The 24081-nt window shown below is 36.9% G+C and overlaps 1 protein-coding gene across 3 annotated transcripts in view; it reads left to right on the top strand.

Annotated features, from left to right (window-relative positions):
• The window catches only part of MSRB3 (methionine sulfoxide reductase B3), a 186786-nt gene that overhangs the window by 73018 nt on the left and 89687 nt on the right, over positions 1 to 24081 (top strand). For all 3 annotated transcript variants that reach the window (XM_033221380.1, XM_033221381.1, XM_033221382.1), the window contains one exon: positions 8716 to 8744. In XM_033221380.1, coding sequence (XP_033077271.1) covers positions 8716 to 8744 — 29 coding nt within the window. The remainder of the gene's footprint in view (positions 1 to 8715; positions 8745 to 24081) is intronic.

The following is a 24081-nucleotide window of genomic DNA, read 5'->3' as shown; positions in this document are numbered from 1 at the left end:
TCTGTCTTAATTTCCTCTTTTTATAAGGTCACCAGTCACATTGGATTAGGGTCCCCCTGGATGACATTTTAACTTGATTAACTCTTTTAAAATGTTTTTTCCAAATACAGTCACATTCTGAGATACTAGGGGTTAAAATATCAACCCCCAACATATGAATTTTGGGGGAACATAATTCATCCAATAACATGAAGGTATACTCTGTTCTCTTTAATGTTATTTTCTTAGCATTTTGAATTTATTCTCAATAGATAAAGGGCCTTGACTTTCAAAAGCCTCATTCTCTGTGGAGATATAAATATACACGAGAAACAATTACATTATTTTAGAGGAAACATAAATCACATAGACAGGAATTCAGAGAAGGTGAATATCCACGAGGCCTAGGGAAGAATTGTAGAAGCTGGGAGCCAAAAATGGCCTTACAAATTATTTATTTTGTCAGCATTCTCTATCTGCAGGTTTGAGTTCTACAGATGCACCTTTTTGTCACTTCACGCTTACTTTTTCCTCTGTTCGCTTCTCTCTGTTTTCCCCTTTCTTCATTCCTGGGAATGCAGGAGGAAAAAAAAGTAGGTAATTTACCTTTTTAATGGGATAGCTTGTGTGGGGCAACATTGACTCACTTCAGTAACCTCATTTCACTAATGAGAAGAATGGAGTTCACAAGTTAAATGATTTGTCCAGGTTTCTGACTTAGAATCCAGGTCTTCTGATTCTCACTGCACTATGCTTTCAAGTGCATTGTGCCACTGTTTTAGTGGGAGAATGTTTTATTTGTGTTTTAAGAACAAATAAGATAGCCTTTCCATATTGCATAATCAGGTCATTTATATTATTTTCCATTAGCCTTCCCTCTTAAACATTTCCAATTTCTTCAGCTATTTTTGTAACTATTCTGTTATTGTTTTTCTACATGATTTTGGCATCCATATTAAAGTTTCACCTCACATAAGATCTTAACCAAAGTAGTAATTATTTATTTTATAATGTAGTGCTTAAAAAAAAAACAAACTTAGCTTTACTGGTATGTGTACCACGAGTATGATATTACTAATTGTGCTTGTGGCCATAGGTAAACTTCACTTAGTATCATTGTTTCGATGAAAGCTACCTTTTACTCAGCTTCTAATATGTGTCAGGACCACCTGGGTACTTTATGGTATCATCTCATTTAATCCACACAAGCGTTCTTAAAGGTGAATGTGTTACCTGTTTTATAGATGGTAAGACTTAAAATCGTCATTGACTTCTCTAAAGTTGCATAGGGTGGAAAGTGGGAGAGCTGGGACTTGACTTGTTCTGTTTGTCTCTGTTGGCTCTTTTCCCACAACTGTTACGTGAATATGGACAAGAAATAGACCTGTTTGCTTACCGTGTGTACCTCTGATGCCTACATGGAGCCTGCTTCCTTAAAAGTCAATTTGTGGAAAAATGAATGTGGCCCACAGCTTCTAAATGTATTTTTATATACCTTTTGCTCTTTTAGTTTCTTTGAGTCATTTTTATGTCTCAATTTGTTCTCCCAGATATTAATATTTTGTAATGAATTTAGACTTCTTGGAACATGATTTATTCCTTCTTGATACTGGCAAATCTTAAGACTTTGGCATGATTTAATTTAGTGATATATCTTAACCAAGCAACCATAAATCTCATTTTCACATGAAAGTTAAAAGATGTATAATACTGTATTTTGTTAAACCACATGATTTGTCATAATAGTTGTAATTGTATCATGTTTTCAAAGTGGCTTGACTGAATTCTTGCTGCTCTTTTACTCATGATTATCCTGATTTCTAAATTTCTGGGTTTTGAAGTTCTGTTTTTTTCAGTTTTTTAAAAAATTAACCATACAGTGAATGGGCACCTTTTATTTAAATCATTATTATGGAAATGTAACATAGAGGCCTAAATTTTAAACACAGTAAGGAGGTAACTCATAACCTACAGCTGATATAACAATGTCGGTTAATATGTTGGGTTAAAAGGATAGAAATACCCAAGTAAAAGTGGACTGGCAATGCCAGACAGACCCTACTATCTAACTCAGTGAGGACTCTAGAGAAAGACAGATTTGGAATAGAAATGATATCAGAGTTGTGAGCTGGGATTTCTGTGATTATCTTGGTGTCCCTCTCAGGGCTGCAAGATTGCTATATCAGTTCTAAGTGGCATATCCTTATGTGGTATTTTCAAAGGCAGGAAGGAAAGAGGGAAAGAATAGAAAAAGGGCCTTCTCCCTAAATCATCTTTCTCCTTTTCATGCAGAAAAAACCTTTCTGAGAAACATCACCAGCAGACTTTACCTTTCCTCTCACTGCTCAGGACTGGATTAAGTGCTTCCCCTTGTACCAGTCACTGACAACAAATAGGGTTGCCGTGATTGGCTTAGTCCAATCATGGTTCATCCCTGGGGAGTGCACATTTTTTAGCACTCTTCAAAATGGGAATTCTTTAAGACAGGCTGTTAGGTAGGCAATTAATAGTGTCGCCACTATTACTGAACTCCTTCATATTGTGTTTATGTAAATTAAAAGGGCACATAAATATTCACTGCTGTTCTCACTAGGCTGGTCGGTGAAGGCCTTTGAATTACTTCTGGGAGTAGAAGACATTGGTAGACCTTGTAGGTCTACAAGTAGGACGCTGAAATACTGGAATTTTTGAAAAATTTTCTTGTGTTGAGGGGACAACAGGATAGATTATTTGACTTGGATTGTTTTACAAAATCCTTGCTGTGAAGTTGCCATATATAATGCGCTTATAGGCAAAAATCAGGCTGTCACCCATGCTCCTTCCCGCTAACAGTTGCCTGCAGCTAGAATCTTTAGTTGATATCAGTTAAAAACATTAAGAAAAACACCCTCACTTCTCTGACACCTTCTGTGATGCTAATTTCTGTACTTGATACTTATGTGATTCCCATTTTAAAATTTTTGATATAGTTGAACATTAAATGAAAAGCAATGTTCTCTGAGATTTTGTGGATTTCCCAAGAGAGACAATAAAATAAAATAAAATAAAATATCTTTTGGCTTCAATACATATAGAACTTTTGTGGACACTGGGCTATTCTCTGTAAGGATAAAATGGTAGTTTTATAAATTTGTCCAGGAGTATACAGCTCTAACCAATGACTAAAAGTGACCTCTTTTGAAAATTTGCGACTCTATTATCAAAAGAGTGCATGTATTACATAATTTAATTATTTAAGTAGTATACATGATACTTGAATTCTCCTAGTGTCTACCCTTTCTGGCTTACAATTCATGAAAAGTTCATTTTCAGGTTTAAAAATTTGGAAGTTTTTATTTAAATCTTGTAAAATTTGGCAATATTGCTATGGTAGATAGGATACAGGCTCAACTGTTCTGACAAGACTCTAAAATAATAGTGGCTTAAAAAAAAAAAAAACAGCTTGGAGCCAGGTGTGGTGGCTCACACCTGTAATCCCAGCACTTTGGGAGGCTGAGGCAGGCAGATCACTTGAGGTCAGGAGTTCAAGACCAGCCTGGCCAACATGATGAAACCCCATCTCTACTAAAAACAGAAAAATTAGCTGGGTGTGGTGGCACATGTCTGTAATCTCAGCTACTTGGGAGGCTGAGGCGGGAGAATTGCTTGAACCCGGGAGGTGGAGGTTGCATTGAGCTGATAGCATGCTCCTGGGCAACAGATTGAGATTCTGTCTTAAAAACAAACAAACACACACACACACACACACACAAAACAAAATAACAGTTGGAGATTCATATGGCAGTTCTATATGTGTCTTCTATCTTATTGCTTTACTATTCTAATATCAGTTTTCCCCTCATGATCTAAGAATGGCTACTTCAGCTCCTAGAATTACATTAACATTCCAGCCAGTGGCAAGGAGCAGAAAGACAGGAAGGGTACATTCCTTCTCTATAAGGGAATAACTCAGATGTTATCACCTCACTTTTGCTTGCATCCTCTTGGCAAGGACTTAGTCATATGGGTACAACTGGCAACAAGACAGTTGGGAAATAATGTGGAAATATTGTCTGTGTGCCCACTTAAAACTCAAGAGATTTTCTAAAATTAAAAAGGGGAGGATGAATATTGGAAGGCAGTAACATTCTGTGCTATAATCACCATCTTTTGGCAGTTGCCAAAAGAAGTGGTTGAATAGTTTTAACTTAGAAGTGAGTATATAATTCGGGGTAAAATGGGTGTCTGTGGAGACACAATTATATTTATGCATATTATACCCTATTTTATGCAATTTTGTATCCCTACCATCTAGCATTGTATACTACTAAAAATAAACACATAAAAATATGTTTGGAATGAATGACCATCCTTCTTTTCTTTTCTTGTACAGTCTGTATTAGATATGTATTCTTTTTTTACACTTGCCATATATTCGTCCTTATCCATATTTCACTTCCTTTCTCAAAGGGAATTTAAAAGTCGAGATGATCATAGTTCATAGGATGATAGAGGAGTACTTTGTATCTCTCTGTGTTTAAGTCTGTATGTAAAATCTAATAGGAATCTGAATTAACTTAGGACAACAAAGGACCAATTTTCCCTATCCCCATACTGACAGTTTTAACTTCTATTATCATGTTTTAATTATAAAAAAGAGTAGCTGTATTCTTTTGAATGTTCAGTATTGTGTCTGAGAATTCTGAAGATTTTTTTTAATTGATACCCAAGGCCACTAATTGGTTTGTGAAGATGTTTTCTCTGCACTTTACGTGTATATTTTATGTATTGACCAGCTATCCCTAGAGAAGATAAGACAATCAGAGGAATAAAAGTGTTCTGACATGATTTTTTTTTTTGTATCTCAGAATTAGGTATTTTATAGACATTTTAATCATTTATCTTGTTTTTGGCCTTCTATTAATATACAGATTCATTTGTTCTTGTGTTAATTTATACTACACATTTTTAATAACTCTTAAGGGTCAGGTGCCGCATTCAGTGTTGGGAGCATGAAGATGCATGAAACCCAGTGTGCACCTCACTCAGCTTAGTGTCAGTGCCACACCATGTGGGGAGTGCTGTGCCAGGCCCCCACTGTGGGGTAACTGAGGGGGAAGCAAGGAGCCTGTGAGGTGATGGGGGCAGGTGGGATGCCAACATGATCACTTGAGCCATGACTATTAAGAAATAATATGGCAATAGTTTCATCTGATGGGAGTGATGCATACAAAGTGTGAGTTAGAGATGGAACGGAGAGCTGGATCATGGAGGACTCTTTATATGCCATGCAGAGGAGTGCTTAATGTCCCCAGGTCAGTGGCTTTCAAACCTTTTTGTCCACAACCCATAGTAATGCCTATGTTTTTACACGATGACTTATTACTAGGCCCAGACCTAACATTTGCAGGGCCTGGGCAAGAGGACAAATGGTAGCATAGATACATACAGTATAGCTAAATATTTAAAACTCAAGGCAAAAAACTGTTAGAAAAGGATACACCAACCTTCCTTGACACATATATCTTATAATGAAAAATGATACCAAATAACTGAGAGTAGTGCAAATTTAAAATTAATTTTGTCTTCCACCGAAAGACTATGAATTTACCCTTGGAAATGCCAGGGCAGTGGTAACCGGGCCAAGCTGGAGGAGAGGAGGGAAAGGCTCACTCAGCTTTCTCTTCCAGTGGCCATGGAATCTGCAGATAAATACCTCCTTTCTCTTGCTCTTTTTGTGGGGAGGGGCTTTTTCATTTCTGCCAGAGGCTCTGGGCCCCCACCCGTTGCTCCTTCTATATCCAACAGCCAGGCATTGAGTTCCAAATTGATCTAGTTCATGCCAATCCAGTCCAAGGGCAACCTCTGGCCGCCAGGTGCTCTCAGCCACTCACCCTCACAGGAGGGTTTGCATTAAGAGTTCTCTGAGCAGGAATGTGAAGGGGTAGTGAGACAGCTAGCACCTGCTTTCTATGGCACACCTTTTTTCCATTCTTTTAGGACCAAGGGGTCCCTCCAGCCCTCAGGTGCATGCTCTTTCATTCAGCTGACAACTTTTGGCCACTTCTTGGACTGGAGGTACACACATGCTAGTAGTACTACCTAACCTGAAGAAGGGGCCCATGTAGGTCAGAGAAGCAGCTTATAGCCATGTGGGTAGAGAATGATGGTGACCCTGGTAGTCAGAGCTTCAGGTGGAAAAGAGAACTCCTTGGCTGGTGGAAAAGAGCACAGGCAGAGGAAGGCCAGAGCAAAAGCTTCTTGCTCACTATTGGTGGATCTGAAGGGAAGGAGGACACTGGTTATGAGGTTATTCAGCCAAGGAAAGGCCTAAAGATAGTGAAAGTGAAGATAGAGAGGAGGGGAAGGATGTAGAATCCACAGGTCTTGATGGCTAATTAGATATTGGGGGTGCAGAAGAAATCTAGAATAATGCCATCATTTCTGATGTGTGCCATTTAAGGCCACAGTGTGACATTCAGGTAGTATTTTGTTTATTATTTGGATATATGGGTCAAGATATGGTCAAGTAAATGTTTTCATTTGGACAGTTTGTTAAGATGGGAATTTCTTCTAAGTCACCTACTAAATCAGAATCACCAGGAGAAGTCCTGGGAGCCTGCAGGTGAGCAAACTCCTGTGGTGATTTTGAGACACATCTGTACCCTAGAGAGTGGGAACAGTGTTTCAGGTGGCCTGAGGGCTGAACTCTGGTGCTCACTAATACTTAAGGGACTGGAGGAGGAAGGGAAGTGACAGACACACTGGAAAGAAGTGGGCAGTATGTCCGATGAAAGAGAGAGGTTTAGTAAAGTAAGGACGGTGACACGGCTTGTGCATTTAACATTGGGAAGCTTCTGATAAACCTTAGCAAAGGCAGATCACACTGGTTCAAGGATTGAATATGTTGGGAGATTAGGAAAGGGAGATGGATGATATAGGATATAGTCTATACATCTTTTTTACATTACAATTTGATTGTAAAGCCAGATGAAAGAGGGATAACAAAGCAAGGCACAGATTTGAAGGGGTCCTTTAAAAACAATTCTGGAGCACTTACATGATGAAGGGAAGAGGAACCTGTGGAGAACCAGATATTGAAGATAAGGCAGAGAAAAGGAGTAATTGATACAGCATGGTTTCAAGGGAGATGAGAGATGCATTTTAGGACCCAGAAGGAGGGAAGCTTAAGCAGAAGGAAGAACACCTCTGGCTTCTATACAGTTAAGAAGGAGAAAGGGCATGCATAGATGCAAAAAATTATCTTAACAGACATTTGAACACAAACTCTAGTCCCGATTTAGGTGTTGTGGCTACAGAGGTTATATAGGGCATGGCTGTAGTTGAGTGGGGGAGATAGACAAGGAAACCAGCAAGGTAACATGTGGCAAGTGTTGTTAGAGTTGTGCTAAGAGATGGTGGAAACACAGAGGAGGCATGAGACAAGGCTTTGCGGAATTGGAGAGAGGGCAAAATATGAAAATGGGTTTGTACCTGAAATAGAAGGCAGGGACATGGAAGAGAAGGGTTGAGATGAGGACTATTGTAGGGCCAGGACTTAGGGAAAATGTGCATCAGGATTACGGCGGTGCTGATTGATAACCATGGATGCAATTTTACATATACATGTATATGTGTGTATTACATATTACACATATATGTGTATATATTTTTTATATATACACACACACACAATCATACAATTACAAGTGTCAGCTGAAACCTTGTTTGGGAGGACTTCAGAAAATCATTGTTTGTGACCAAGGAAACTTCTTGCTTATCCTTCCCTTTTCCCCTTTGATAACTTCTCTTGAGGCTAATTTAGGTACAGAAAGCCACCGCTTCCAAAAATGCTTGGTACCCTGGCATAATTTCAAAGAAATCTCCTTTCCCACTTAGTTAACTACATTTCTCCAGGAAAAAAAAAAATCTTCTCTGTCAATGTAACATCCTTTAACAGGACTCCTGCTGGTCGGTTCTTATATCTTGCTGTGGCAGCTGTGAACATATATACTATTGATTGTTGATGTGTGATATAAATCCGACGGCAGCATGCCCACTAATTGGTTTGAGAGCTAGATATAGACAATGCTGTTTTATAGTAGCTTGTGTAGATAGGCCTAGTCATAGGGTTAATTCTGCTTGACAGCACATCAGCAGCATCTTGAGAGTAATTACCTAACAGAAGTTTTCCCACAGCCAAACTGAGAGCTTCAAAGGCTTCTGAATTTACAACCAGTATTAACCAATATCTGAAACATAATGTTCCCACAAGAGCTCAGAATTTTTTCTTCTTCTTATTAAATGTATGGGGTTACTAGGTTCATTTGCTGTGTCCAAAGAACTTAGTGAAAAGTTACTTGGTGTTGAATAATTTCTCAAACCTTGAATAATAAAGAGAATAATTATGATTTTGGTTTTGTATTGCTTTATTAACTTACTGAAACAAGTTAATCTGTAAAGATCAGGTGCCTTTTAAAAAAACACATTTTATCCTGTTTCACCCAAAAACAAATTTAAAATGTTAGTATCTTTTCCATATTGTGCTATCTGTATTGATATTTGCATATTTAGAGGGCCTAGGGTAATGCATGTATTTAAAATGGTTACAGTACATATATATATATTTATATTTTAGAAATATACACTGAAAAATGTAACTGTGACCTCCCCTCCCAACCACAGCTCCCTTCCCCATGAAATAACTGTTCTTTTACAGCAGGTTTTATATTGTTAAAACTTTCTTTCTCTTTGCAGGTCAGAAACCAAATTTGACTCTGGTTCAGGTATGTTTACATTAATAATGCTATTCTGAATATATTTTATTTACATTATTCTCTGAGGAGTAATTCATCAGATCAAGAAACATTTTGATTTTAAACAGACTGGGCGGTTTTTTTTCAAAATGTGAGTCCCACCTCAAAGCAGGGCTATTGACTGCTTCAAATCATAATTTGAGATGTTCACTTTAGAGTCTTCATAGCTCTGCAATAAGCATTACATGCCCTATATCTGCAGAGTTTCATTTTAAAAGCAGAGGTGGGGGTTACACATACTAATTGCTCAAAGTAGATTATTATTTTCTCAGTGGACAAAGCATCCTGAGTAATTTGAAAATTCTCTTTAGGTTGTCACCAAATATGGGAGATGGATGCATTTAATTCAGCAAACTATAGAGAGTTCAAGCTAATAGAAATAGAAGTTTGTCTATGGCTTACTAGCTTGTTTTCTCTAAAAAAAATTTTATTGCTAGATGGGTGATAGAAAATGAAGGTCACCTTAAGCCATTATTTTGAATCTATTAAGATAAAATTTACATTCTCACAATCAGTGGCATATCAGCCTCCTTAGACATTTTCTTTTCATTAAGCGTGAATGTAGCTATATAATTCTCAGGTTTGACTATGTCATTATGTCACTTGCTGAGATTTATGTGCTTCACAGTTTCTGATGGCATTTACAATTAAAGCACAAAAATTGCCCCATGTTTCATACAAAGGAATTATGTATGCCCTTTGGTAAACTAACAGAAAAATAAACATTAATTTTTTGAATTCCAGGAGAAAATAATTTACAGAAAAATATATAACTTGTTGAATTTAAAAGTAACATTTTTACTCTGGTTCGAGTTTCACTATATTGTAACCTGAAAATGTTTTTACTTATTATGTTCACAAAGGAACAAGTGCTATATATTCTTTTTGATAGTAGTGTTAAGGGGATAACACACTTTTTCTTCTTTGTAAGCTTTGTCTGTCTTTTATTGTACAGTTTTGTGAATTTGGTGAGACTCATTAACTACGAAGTCTGTACGTTTGAGTTAACAAATTTACCCAGTTTGAGAACTCCAGAAATCTTTGTATCCTGTGTCTTCTGCAGCCTCTGAATCAGATGTATGAATGATAGTATAAGATAAACATTTTTGGTTGAAAACATTGACTATATAGAGACTAAACGTGGGATGGCGTTGTATCAACTGTTTGACTCCTTCATTCACAAATGGCTCAAAATGAGACAAAAAATCTTTCTCATTTTTTAACAGTTAAAAATTTTAAGTATAATTAAAAATAAACGAATAAAGTTGATAGAGAGTGCATTTTTACATAAAAATTACATGTCTTTTTTTCCCTGCCAGTCACCAAATATTTATTAAGAACCCACTTGATTATGATCTGATGTAATTCCCTGAATATCAAGTCAGAAACTGGTTTTAGGGTACAGGGTCTGGAATATAGCTTTTAAAAATGGATAAGTCCACTAGGTTCATTTTGAAGTTAGAACCTGGAAGTAGTGTACAAAACTGAAATATTAGGCAGCTATTGTCAAAGTCAGACAATTTATGTTAAGTTTTCAAATCCAAATTAAAGTGTGCTGCTAAATTCCTGTAGTGAAAGTAAGTATTTATCATGAAAATAGTTATAACATCTGTACAGGCACACATCTTTCACTCTGGTGACCAAAGATTTTGTGCATGACTTATTTTTTATGCACATGTACCCTAGAACTTAAAGTATAATAATAAAAAAAAAAAAGAAAAAACAAAAACAAACAAAAAAAATCTATCATGGACAACATCTGCATGTCTTTGAAAACTACAAAGTTCTGTACTCTGAAAACTCTTATAGGGGAATACTGATTAAAAGTTTATTTATTCTTTTAATTTTAAACTTAAATATGTTGTGGAAAGAATTCAGATGGTTTCAAATTAAGAAATGGAATTTTTTTTATAAGCTCCTTTTAGCTTATGACTGAAGGAATCATGACAAAGGAAGTTAGAAATGTATTCTTTGGCATCCTATAACATAAATTCTAAAATTTTGGTTAGAAATAAGGTAGCACAGGGCCGGGCACAGTGGCTCACGCCTGTAATCCCCAGCACTTTGGGAGGCAGAGGCAGATGGATTGCAAGGTCAGGAGATTGAGACCATCCTAGCTAACACAGTGAAACCCCATCTCTACTAAAAATACAAAAATAATTAGCTGGACGTGGTGGCACGTGCCAATAGTCCCAACTACTCAGGAGGCTGAGGCAGGAGAATCACTTGAATCCAGGAGGCGGAGCTTGCAGTGAGCTGAGATCTTGCCACTGCACTCCAGCCTGGGCGACAAGAGCGAGACTCCATCTTAAAAAAAAAAAAAAAGGAAATAAGGTAGCATATTGGAACAATTAAATGTATGACTTTAATGGGTTCAGATTCTCTATTGTTCATCAAATACAGAAAGTAAGCTATGTCTGTCTAATGTTGTATACAGCTGTGACAAAGTAAGATTTTTAAATGAAGGAATATGCCAATCTTACTAAGAAAAAAAAAAACCGTAAAAAATAAATACCATGGTCAGTGACTAGCCATAATGGAAAGGATTTCAAAGTTAAATTATGTGTGTGTGTGTGTATACACACACACCCACATACCTCCCCCGCCTCCACACACAAAGTATATCAAGGAGAGTACCTAACTTATGCAGAGCTTACTGCACAACATTTTTAGTTTATGTAAATAAGTTTTATGCTGTGGAGTGAAATTCAGGAGAAAGGAAGGAAAGTTTTCATTGTCAGCACATGGTAAAAAGTTTCATTTGTTGATTGTATACCAAATGATTATTTTCCTAGAAATTGATTTAAATTTTTTCTGATCAGAATCACATCCTTTTTTTTTACAAATGCAAATCCTCAAACAACCTCCTGTGCTTTTTAAGTTCACAATTTTTTATAATGAAAAAATCTCAGCCATGTATAAAAGTAGAAAGTATAGTGTGATTAGCACCTATATAGTCATCATCTAAATGTTACGTTTGTTAATTCTTTGCTGAATTTGTTTTAACTTTTTTTTTTGCTTGAAATATTTTAAAGCAAAATACATACATTTCATGTGATTTTTACAATCTGGAAATTATAGATGGTCTTGACTTATTAAAAGGAGTCAAAGTTTTGAGGTTTTCATCTATTTTAGAAATTTGAGTCACATACACATGGTTGTGTAAAGGATTGTGGCATTTTCATGTCCACATCCAGTTGAAGACTCTTTGAAAGTCCTATTTATGGTGAATTGTATAGTTAAGAAAATCTTCAACCAGAAGGCAGAGGCCCTGAATTAATTCTGACCTGAGAACTCCAGAAATTTTCTGTTCTCAAAATTAATTTAGTTAAAATGTCAGCTGCCATTTAGCTGTGGTCTCTATGTACTGAGTAATATACTGATTAGAAACCTTTTCTGTTGATTTATAACTCAATCATCTAAAGTTTTTGGCTTTGCCAATTGAGAACAGTCAGCTTACCTTCTTTTTAAAAGGAGTTTTAAGGTTTCCATTTTATACCTTTTCCTAGTTGATGTACTAATGTTGGCTTGCCTAGGATTGTGTGGAGTTGGTGATTTTACTAATAGAGTAAAACAGACTTCCTTTTATGTTCAGAAGTAGCAAGAAGCTATACTCTTCTCCCCACCTCCCAAGAAGGGAAGTTAGTTGATGCTGGAGGAAGCAGAGCATTGAGTTTAATGTAGTGATTAAACATGAAAGCCATATATCAAATCTCAGGAGAAACATGCTTTTGAAAGAGGCAGAGAACTGTGGAGCATATTGCATGATAGGCTATATAAACAGAGCCCTGGAGGTCACTGTGTGGATGCAAACCAATTAAATAAAAGAACTTACTGGCTTTGCTTTCTGTCATCTGGATAGGGAGGATCACAAGTTAACATGCACAGGATTGAAGTGTAAACTTTGTTTAAATAAGCTAGGCATCTTTGGAAATTTCATTAACTCTTTCAATCCACTACTAACATATACTTTCAAAAACCAAAGTCTCTGGGAAGTTTTTAAAAAATCCAGAATATATGTTCTCTTGGCCCTCTGTACATACCCATTGGCAAAGGGTAATGAACTAGTAATGAGTAGGATAGAAGAAAAAGTGAAGGATGAGGGTGAAAAGACCAAGAGTTGGCTCTGTCGCTAAATTTCAAGAATGTACTTGTCTTTCAAAAACAACCCATTTGGAAAAGCAGAGCTCTTGCAAAATAACTGAAAAAAGATGTTTTTCTCTTCTGAGTTCTGGGTATAAGGATATAGGTGGAATTTACTAGTCACTAATATAACATCAGGATATTGTTATTTCTGTTCCAATAAAGTAGAATAGCTTTCTGACCAAGAAGAATCTAACTTATTATAAGTTAACCTTATCTTATTAACTTATTTATAAGTTAATAACTGGATGTTAAGGACAGCTTGTACTATAATTCTGTGGTCCCAACCTTATCAGGCAATGTTTGGGTGAGAAAATGAAGTAAGAAAGTTAAATGGTATAGATTCACGGTCCATAAACATTCAAAACAAAGATTTTTTTTTTTTTCTATGGAGTCATGTTGGCTGAGAAAGTGAATAAGCTTATGTTTAGTGCTTGTTGATTCTGGGCTGCTTGGAATAGCTATATGAAGGAAATGGGCTCATAGAACACAGCAACTCAAAGGTATAAGATTTCATGAAAGCAAATTATGGAGGATTAAGAAACCTAATGAGCATGGTTTAGTGTGCAGAGTTGAGGAGGGAGCTCACTATTAAATAAAGCCGAGAGTGTAGAAGGTTAGGAGATCCTAAAAGACATGATTATAAAAGGCACAACAGAATATAATTATGCTGAAGGGGCGGGGGGGCGGAATCCAAGGAACAAAAAGCAACTAGTGTCGCTTTTAGGATCTGTAGTTAAAAAGGAATCTATACCAGGGTAAGGAAATCAAAGAACATAATCAGTTAAAACTTGAGGCAAAAACATAAGTGCAGGGAAAAATAGAATGGGGCTGTTAAGGTAGTCACTAAGTTGAAGGGAAATGAGGAATTTGAAAGTAGTGGAAATAGAGTTTTGAAAGCTTATTAACAAATGAGAGAATTTGCCTAACATAGTAAACCTTCCTCAATAGCTATTAATAAGGAAGATATTTTCAGTTCTTGTAAGCATGAGAATATGTTGACAATACTTTTTAGCTGTACAGTTCAATTTCTTCATTTTAAATTTCTTATTTTAAACTCATAACATTGACGAACAAGGAAATAAAATATAAATATTCATATAAGAATATTGAAATCCGCATTTAGGCATCATTTATCAGCAGAAATAAGAAAAATATCGACTATTCATCTATTCATTCATTCAACATATATTTATTGGGCATACCATATGCCAGATGTTGAGGTTATAGCTGTGAACAGGGTGGATACAAGTCCTTCTGTCATGGAATCTTACACTGGTTGGTTGGTCCATGGTCCATTATACAAATTCACATGAACTTACCTGCATACTTAACTGAGGAGGCCTAACAAGACTAAAACTTAAATCTAAATGGTGAGTCAGAGACCTCTTGATATTTAAACATAAGCCAATTTATTTTAGATTTAGACAAATTCACCTTTCTTTACTTTATTCAAGCGATATCATTCTGTTTTCTACAGACTTTTAAGAGAACAGCGTAATAATGCTAATGGTTAGGGTGTAATTTTTCTAGAGTTTTAAATAAGGAGCGACATTTTCCATTTGATTATCATTTAAAAAAAATCAACTTAGAAGAGAACACACTGACAAATATTTGTGAATATGGTTCTATTCTTTGTTTTTGTTTATTTCTTTTACAGGATCCTGTTCAAGGTTAGCCTGAAAAATCAGGCAACCTTCTCCATAGCAATCTTTTTTTTTTTTTTTTGAGACAGAGTCTTGTTCTGTTGCCCAGGCTGGAGTGCAGTGGCATGATCTCAGCTCAATGCAAGCTCCGCCTTCCGGGTTCATGCCATTCTCCTGCCTCAGCTTCTCGAGTAGCTGGGACTACAGGCGCCCGCCACCACACCCGGCTAATTTTTTTTTGTATTTTTTTGTAGAGGTGGGATTTCACCGTGTTAGCCAGGATGGTCTTGATCTTCTGACCTCGTGATTTGCCTGCCTCGGCCTCCCAAAGTGCTGGGATTACAGGCATGAACCACCGTGCCCAGCCTATGGCAATCTTTCTTGATTGAATAGAAGCAAGTAGAGGGGCCATGGCTCTTCGTCCCCTTTTATAGACTAACTTGACCAGGAAGCAGCGAGGCATAGTGGCTAAGTGCTGAGGTTTGGGTCAGATAGATGTAAGTCTCCCTTTCTAATAATTTCCTATTGATTTTCTCAGATTTCATATGTACCATTATGTCACATACTTACATTTTGTGTTTTTTCTTAGAACTAGAGCATTTAAAAACTGAATTTCCTTCATTGGAGCTTTAGCTGAATCCTATAGTTTTAATATTTTACTTATTTTTATTATTTTTTTAGAGGCAGGGTCTCTGTCTGTTGCCCAGGCTGGAGTGCTGTGGCACAATCATAGCTCACCATAACCTTGAACTCCTGGGCTCAAGTGACCTCCTACCTCAGTCTCCCAAGTAGCAGGGAATACAGGTGCACACCACCATACCGGGCTGATTTTAAAAAAATTTTGTAGAGACTGGATCTTGCCATGTTGCCCAGGCTGGTCTCAAACTCCTGGCTTCAAGCAATCCTCCTGCCTCAGTCTCCCAGAGCACTAGGATTAGGCATGAGCCACTGTGCCCAGCCCAATATTATATTTTAAATAAATGCAGTTTTGATTTTCTTTTGAACATGATAGTTATTTAGGGAAGTGGTTTTTTTTTTTAATTTCCAAATTTTCTACCTTCTACTTTTATTAATGTTTTTCAGTTTTATAGTTTGATAGTCAAAGAATTTGGCCCTACTACTTTTTAAAAAGTCTATTACTCAGTACTTATTAAAGTTCTAATTTTGGCCTTCCATGTATTTAATTTTTGTGGCTTTTTTGATGGAAAACTATATTCTCTGCAATGTAAAGTCTTCAATGGACATTTAATTAGATTAACCTGATTCATGATAATTAATCCTTTGTATCATTATTTCTTTGGTTTTTATTTTTTCTGACAAGGACGGTGAAAGGAATGAGTTTGTAATTTTTTTTTTTTTTTTTTTACCTGAATTATGCTTCTTTAGATATCACCATCCCTGTGTTGTCAGCTCCACATACTCCATAAGTCTGGTGGCAGCCAATTTACTTGGGGCGTATATTACACTTGTCTCCTTGTAGAGAACATTACTGCAAAGCAATGCTCCTATAAATGAAGGCTGCTAAACTAACACAGGAACAGAAAACCAACACTGTATGTTCTCACTCATAAGTGGGAGTTGAACAATGAGAACACATGGACACAGGGAGGGGAACATCACACACCGGGGCCCGTCAGGGCATAGGGGGTCTGGGGAGGGATAGCATTAGGAGAAATACCTAATGTAGAAGATGGGTTGATGGGTGCAGCACTTGTATACCTATGTAACAAACCTGCATGTGTCCCAGAACTTAAAGTATCAAAAAAAAAAGAAATGAAGGCTGCTGTAAAGAGGAAACATGTTATTCCAAACTCATATGTGAAACAAGAAGTTGCTGCAGTTACCATCTGTAAATACCAGTGCTCTCCTCCTCCCACATATCCCATAGCTTTATAAGGAAGGAGGCTCTGAGACTTTATATGATTCAAATGTTTGTTTTCTCCACTTAAGATCTTCCCCGACTACTCCATCTGTTTGGCAAGGTTCTATTTACCTTTTAATGCTCACCTCAAACATTACTATATCAATTAAATGTAGCCTTCCTTGACACCTTCCCAGCAGTCAGCCATCTGTTTCTCTGTGCAAACGCTGTCTCTTGTAGCACTTATCATCTGCAGTAATTATTCGTGTGAATCTTTTCTCTCTCTCCAAGTCTGTGAATTTCTTAAAGGCAAAAGCCATGTCTCATTTACCTTTATAGCCTTGATGTCTTTTTAAAAAAAATTTTTTTTTTTGAGACAGAGTCTTTCTCTGTTGCCCAGGCTGGAGTACAGTGGCGCGATCTTGGCTCCCTGCCTCCTGGGCTCAAGTGATTCTCCTGCCTCAGCCTCCCCAGTAGCTGGGATTACAGACGCCCCACCCCCCCACCCCTCCGCAACATGCCTGACTAATTTTTGTACTTTTAGTAGTAATGGGGTTTCACCATGTTGGCCAGGCTGGTCTCAAACTCTGTATCTCAAGGGATCCATCTGCCTCGGCCTCCCAAAGTGCTGGAATTACAGGCGTAAACCACTGTGCCCGGTCTGTAGTCTTGACGTCTTATATGAGATAATTACTCAATAAATAAAAATTCCATGAGGTTGGAAATTTTTGTTCTTTAATAGTAATAGAAATAACTAACTATGGAAGATTTATTCTCCCCTTTTATAGTGTTGAGTTGTTGCTGGGAAGTGACTACTGGGCCAGAGTTGACAATTTCCAAGCTCTTTGCATCTATGTAGAGACATGTAACTAATTCTTACAGTGGTATGTATATCATTTTTAGGTTAAAGGTATTAAGTAGTCAATATGCTTTCCTTATATCACTTTTCCTCTTCTGAGGTTAACTCATAGTTACATGTTGAACATGATGCCATCACAGTGTGGAAGGAGTTTGGATCGATACATCATACTTGGAGGAGATCCACGCAGGAGAGCCATTCATCCTAGATTATCTTCGTTGGACTTCATGTATTATGAAATAATTTTTTTATGATAAGCCACTGAGATTTTTCTATCACTTATTATAGCAGCTAGTGTTACTTACCTTGACTAGCCCAGTGCTTCGACTAGTACTTGGCAAAAAGTTATTTGCTTATAATTATTATCTAGTGGCAAATATCCCTAGATATTTTTTGGATAAATGATTGAATGAGTGGCTATCTAACCTGAAGGATCCTTTAAACCAAGGATTATACAAAAATAGAATACTATGTTCTGTATAGTCACCAAGCCTATCAGCTAGAGAGTATCACAATAATGCAGTATAATAGGTGACCTCAGAAAGTGGTGATTTAAAACAATCATCATTTATTCATGCTTATATGTCTATGGGTTGGTTGGGTATTGGCTGGCACATGCTAGTTGCAGGTTGGGTTCAGGTCTGTTCCACACTTGTCAATGATGGTAGAAGATAAGAGGGCAAACCCAAATATGCAAGCACATAATGATATGATTATAAAACACTTTGAAAATATAAAATGTAGTACAGATTTGTATATGGTTGCAATGTGGCCATTAGTAGGCCATTAAAAAGGTTGCTGGCCACACACACAAAGTAGCATTAATTGCCTTGGTGAATGTTTTGTATATAGTATCTGGCTATTAACTTTCAGGCTCAGAAACCTAGATGTTTCACTGTCTCTCAGGGGTGGACTCACATGGACAAACCCAGAAGACTGACGGATGAAACCAGAATGCCACTGTATTTCTTTATAATGAAAAATGTAATTTTCACATGAGTGACGATACTTACATCTGCGTGATCAGTGTTTTCTTTTTTTGTAAGTAATCCAGCTACATGAGACACAAAATCACAATAAAAATTCACTCGATCAGTTTACCAACGTAAATCATTAATGTTGGGACTGAAATTTCTTTACTGTAACATATCAGCCTAAAGCTAGATATCTTTGAGAAGTTGAATCAAAATGGAGAATTGCTGTTGAGTACAGACTAAGAACAAAGAAAACAAATTGAATGTTTAGTTGTATGAGTTTAAGTTAACAATTGTCTGTCTCCAAATAGGGATGGTCCTGGCTAGTGAGACCTTTTATGACATAAATTTAATTGGCCACAACTTCATTCATCCATTCATCCATTCATCCATCTACCTATCCACCATCTACCCATCCATCTATATAAAAGATAGCCTTGCTGTTGGACCTGGACAATATACTGCAAATTCATTGCCTAAGACCTTGTTTCCAAATTCGCAGAGCAGACCTTGGAAACGATTGTAGAGCTGACAATTTACAGTTTAAATGTTTCCTACCTTATTGAAATAAATATTAAAATTTCAGTGCTTTAATAAACCATGTCAGTGTACTTAAATTAACATATAGAACAAGGTCAGTATATAGATCAAAATATAGAACATTTCCACCTGTTATATTCCCTTGTATCTTTCTTTCGTCAGTCCCCACTCATCAGAGGTAACCACTCTTCTGACTTCAGTCACCACAGATGAGATTTCCCTGTTCTTGAATTTCATATAAAATAGAATTATATGGTATATACTCTTTTTCATGTGGTGGCTTTTGCTCCATATCATGTTTTTAAGATTTATTCATGTTATTTGTACATATCAATAGTTATAGCTGAGTAGTATAAATTGGGAAGTACATTTTGCTCCAAGTTTGGCTACCATTGATGCAGTTGTGTTTACTGAGCAGTCTTGGTTTCTAATATTCTCAGACCCACAAGATAATTATTAATATATTGAACTAGCATGTAGGCATTTTTGCTTTGACTCAGTGATCACTCATGATCAGTCGGTCAATTTGTGTGTGCATGTAGAGCACTTACTCTAAGACATGGTGGAGGACGTATGAGTATGAGATAGTTTCTACATTTGTGGAGCTTATAATCTAATTAAAGAGATGAAATATATACACATGAAGATATCTGTAGCTTCAGGGTAATTTGAATGGTCTCAGCAATGGAGTCCTAGAATAATTTAGAAGACATGAATTACTTTAGAGTATGGTGATTGATCAGGGCAGTTGCATGGTGGAGGCAGAACTGAAATAGTCAAGGGTAGAATATGGATAGATATAAATAAAGAGGGAGATAATTTTAAATAGAGGGCCCCTTAAGGTCAGGCACAGAGACATCGTTGCTAAATGTATTTGAGGAACAGTAAGTAATCCAACTTGCCAGAACTGGAATATTTTTGTTGGGGGGATTCTGATATAGTTGGGAGTCTATTAGAGACCACAGGCTTGGCCAAGGCAGGTGGATCACCTGAGCTTCAGGATATCGAAACAGCCTGGCCAACATGGTGAAAACACATCTCTACTAAAAATTCAAAAATTAGCGGAGTGTAGTGGTGCACCCCTGTAATCCCAACTACTTGGGAAGCTGAGGTGTAAGAACTGCTTGAACCCAGGAGGCAGAGGCTGCAGTGAGCCAAGATCGCATCACTGTACTCCAGCTTAGGTGACAGAGCGAGACCCTGTCTCAGAAAGAAAAAGAATTGATACTTAACTCTGTGGCTAATAATAATAACAATGACAATGACAACAAAACAATTTCAAAATTGATTTTCTGCCTAATATGTAATATACATTGTACTAAGTGTTTAATATTAACTCATCTAATCTGTATAGACCATGCATTATTATTCCCCTCTTATAAATGAATAGACCAAAGCAGAGGAAGTTTAGATATTTGCCCAAGGTCACATAGCTAGTAAGTGACAGAACTGGGATTTGATCCTAAGTAGTCCGATTCCAGAGTCTTAACCAATATGCAGTATAAAAACCTAGAATATGAGTTGATGGGATGAAAACAACAGTTTATGCATTTTTAGTCATATACCCTATTCCCACATGACATACTTGCTCACACAGTCACATGTAGTTGTAGAAATTTTCTCCCCCTCCAAATAGTTACTCAGATTCAGTGGTCTGTTGAGAAATGGATTTTGAAGGTACTGTAAGAATTTTAATTAAAATAACATGCATTTATTCCTCTAGCTTTAAATTCCCTGCTAAGGAAGATATTCATGAAGGATTTGTTGCAAAGCAATGATAGAGGAAGAGGTAACTGGTTCTAGAGAATTTATAATAATTTGTTTTAGACTAGGGCTTTATTTTTAACATAGATCAAAATTAACATAATTAATACAGTTTACTATGGTTTTGACAGGAGGTGAAAGTACTTACCTTATATTGATAGATATTTATAAATTGGAATGAATTGGTGATCATGGTCACCTTCTTTGGGCAGCAGAACAAGGATTATTTGGCTATTCATTATGATTGACATATCTTGCTCATTCCTGGGTAGAAATAAGCTACATTCAACTGCAACGTGTAGAAAATTTTGCTATAGCACATTACTTGTTTGCAGGCTTAAGATTTTTAACATCTTGTTCCACTATGAAAATATTTTATTTACTAAGGAATATGTACAAATTTAGTAAAACTATCAGTTATTTGCTTATAGTATCAAAATATTCTAGTAAAAATCCTTTAAAATGATAATGACTTTTTAGTTCTTTTTATTATTATACTTTAAGTTCTAGGGTACATGTGCACAACATGCAGGTTTGTTACATATGTATACATGTGCCATGTTGGTGTGCTGCACCCATTAACTCGTCGTTTACGTTAGGTGTATCTCCTAATGCTATCCCTTCCCCACTCCCCCAACCTCATGACAGGCCCCGGTGTGTAATGTTCCCCTTCCTGTGTCCAAGTGTTCTCATTGTTCAGTTCCCACCTATGAGTGAGAACATGCGGTGTTTGGTTTTCTGTTCTTGCGATAGTTTGCTGAGAATGATGGTTTCCAGCTGCATCCATGTCTCTACAAAGGACATGAACTCATCCTTTTATATGACTGCATAGTATTCCATGGTGTATATGTGCCACATTTTCTTAATCCAGTCTGTCATTGATGGACATTTGGGTTGGTTCTAAGTCTTTGCTATTGTGAATAGTGCTGCAATAAACATACGCGTGCATGTGTCTTTATAGCAGCATGATTTATAATCCTTTGGGTATATCTCCAGTAATGGGATGGCTGAGTCAAATGGTATTTCTAGTTCTAGATCCTTGAGGAATCGCCACACTGTCTTCCACAATGGTTGAACTAGTTTACAGTCCCACCAACAGAGAAAAAGTGTTCCTATTTCTCCATATCCTCTCCAGCACCTGTTGTTTCCTGACTTTTTAACGATCACCATTCTAACTGGTGTGAGATGGTATCTCATTGTGGTTTTGATTTGCATTTCTCTGATGGCAAGTGATGATGGGCATTTTTTCATGTGTCTGTTGGCTGCATAAATGTCTTCTTTTGAGAAATGTCTGTTCATATCCTTTGCCCACTTTTTGATGGGGTTGTTTTTTTTATTGTAAATTTGTTTGAGTTCTTTATAGGTTCTGAATATTGCCCTTTGTCAGATGAGTAGATTGTGAAAGTTTTCTCCTATTCTGTAGGTTGCCTGTTCACTCTGATGGTAGTTTCTTTTGCTGTGCAGAGCTCTTTAATTAGATCCCATTTGTCAATTTTGGCTTTTGTTGCCACTGCTTTTGGTGTTTTAGACATGAAGTCCTTGTCCATGCCTGTGTCCTGAATGGTATTGCCTTGGTTTTCTTCTAGGGTTTTTATGGTTTTAGGTCTAAGATTTAAGTCTGTAATCCATCTTGAATTAATTTTTGTATAAGGTGTAAGGAAGGAAGAGATCCAGTTTCAGCTTTCTACTTATGGCTAGCCAGTTTTCCCAGCACCATTTATTAAATAGGGAATCCTTTCCCCATTTCTTGTTTGTGTCAGGTTTGTCAAAGGTCAGATGGTTGTAGATGTGTGGTATTATTTCTGAGGACTCTATTCTGTTCCATTGGTCTATATCTCTGTTTTGGTACCAGTACCATGCTGTTTTGGTTACTGTAGCCTTGTAGTATAGTTTGAAGTCAGGTAGCGTGATGCCTCCAGCTTTGTTCTTTTGGCTTAGGACTGTCTAGGCAATGTGGCTCTTTTTTGGTTCCATATGAACTTTAAAGCAGTTTTTTCCAATTCTGTGAAGAAAGTCATTGGTAGCTTAATGGGGATGGCATTGAATCTATAAATTACCTTGGGCAGTATGGCCATTTTCACGATATTGATCCTTCCTTCCATGAGCATGGAATGTTCTTCCATTTGTTTGTGTCCTCTTTTATTTCATTGAGCAGTGGTTTGTAGTTCTCCTTGAAGAGATCTTTCACATCCCTTGTAAGTTGGATTCCTAGGTATTTTATTCTCTTTGAAGCAATTGTGAATGGGAGTTCACTCATGATTTGGCTCTCTGTTTGTTATTGGTGTATAAGAATGCTAGTGACTTTTGCACATTGATTTTGTATCCTGAGACTTCGCTGAAGTTGCTTATCAGCTTAAGGAGATTTTGTGCTGAGACGATGGGGTTTTCTAAATATACAATCATATCATCTGCAAACAGGGACAATTTGACTTCTTCTTTTCCTAATTGAATACCCTTTATTTCTTTCTCATGACTGATTGCCCTGGCCAGAACTTCCAACACTATGTTGAATATGAGTGGTAAGAGAGGGTATCCCTATCTTGTGCCAGTTTTCAAGGGGGAATGCTTCCAGTTTTTGTCCATTCAGTATGATATTGGCTGTGGGTTTGTCATAAATAGCTCTTATTATTTTGAGATATGTGCCATCAATACTGAATTTATTGAGAGTTTTTATCATGAAGGGCTGTGGAATTTTGTAAAGGCCTTTTCTGCATCTATTGAGATAATCATGTGGTTTTTGTCTTTGGTTCTGTTTATATGCTGGATTATGTTTATTGATTTGCATACGTTGAACCAGCTTTGCATTCAAGGGGTGAAGCCCACTTGATCATGGTGGATAAGCTTTTTGATGTGCTGCTGGATTCACTTTCCCAGTATTTTCTTGAGGATTTTTGCGTTGATGTTCATCAGGGATATTGGTCAAAATTCTCTGTTTTGTTGTGTCTCTGCCAGGCTTTGGTATCAGGATGATGTTGGCCTCATAAAATGAGTTAGGAAGGATTCCCTCTTTTTCTACTGATTGGAATAATTTCAGAAGGAATGGTACCAGTTCCTCTTTGTACCTCTGATAGAATTTGACTGTGAATCCGTCTTGTCCTGGACAATTTTGGAATAAGTGCGATGCGGTGCTGAGAAGAATGTATATTCTGTTGATTTGGGGTGGAGAGTTCTGTAGATGTCTATTAGGTCCGCTTGGTGCAGAGTTGAGTTCAATTCCTGGATATCCTTGTTAACTTTCTGTCTTGTTGATCTGTCTAATGTTGACAGTGGGGTGTTGAAGTCTCCCATTATTATTGTATGGGTGTCTAAGTCTCTTTGTAAGTCTCTAAGGACTTGCTTTATGAATCTGGGTGCTCCTGTATTGGGCACATATATATTTAGGATAGTTAGCTCTTCCTGTTTAATTGATCCCTTTACCATTATGTAATGGCCTTCTTTGTTTCTTTTGATCTTTGATGGTTTAAAGTCTGTTTTATCAGAGACTAGGATCGCAACCCCTGCTTTTTTTTTGTTCTCCATT

The sequence above is a fragment of the Trachypithecus francoisi genome, unplaced genomic scaffold, assembly GCF_009764315.1.
Source record: "Trachypithecus francoisi isolate TF-2019V2 unplaced genomic scaffold, Tfra_2.0 Lachesis_group11, whole genome shotgun sequence".
Taxonomy (NCBI): Eukaryota; Metazoa; Chordata; class Mammalia; order Primates; family Cercopithecidae; genus Trachypithecus; species Trachypithecus francoisi.
The sequence above is the reverse complement of the archived record's forward strand: the minus strand, read 5'-3'. Positions and strand labels throughout refer to the sequence as shown.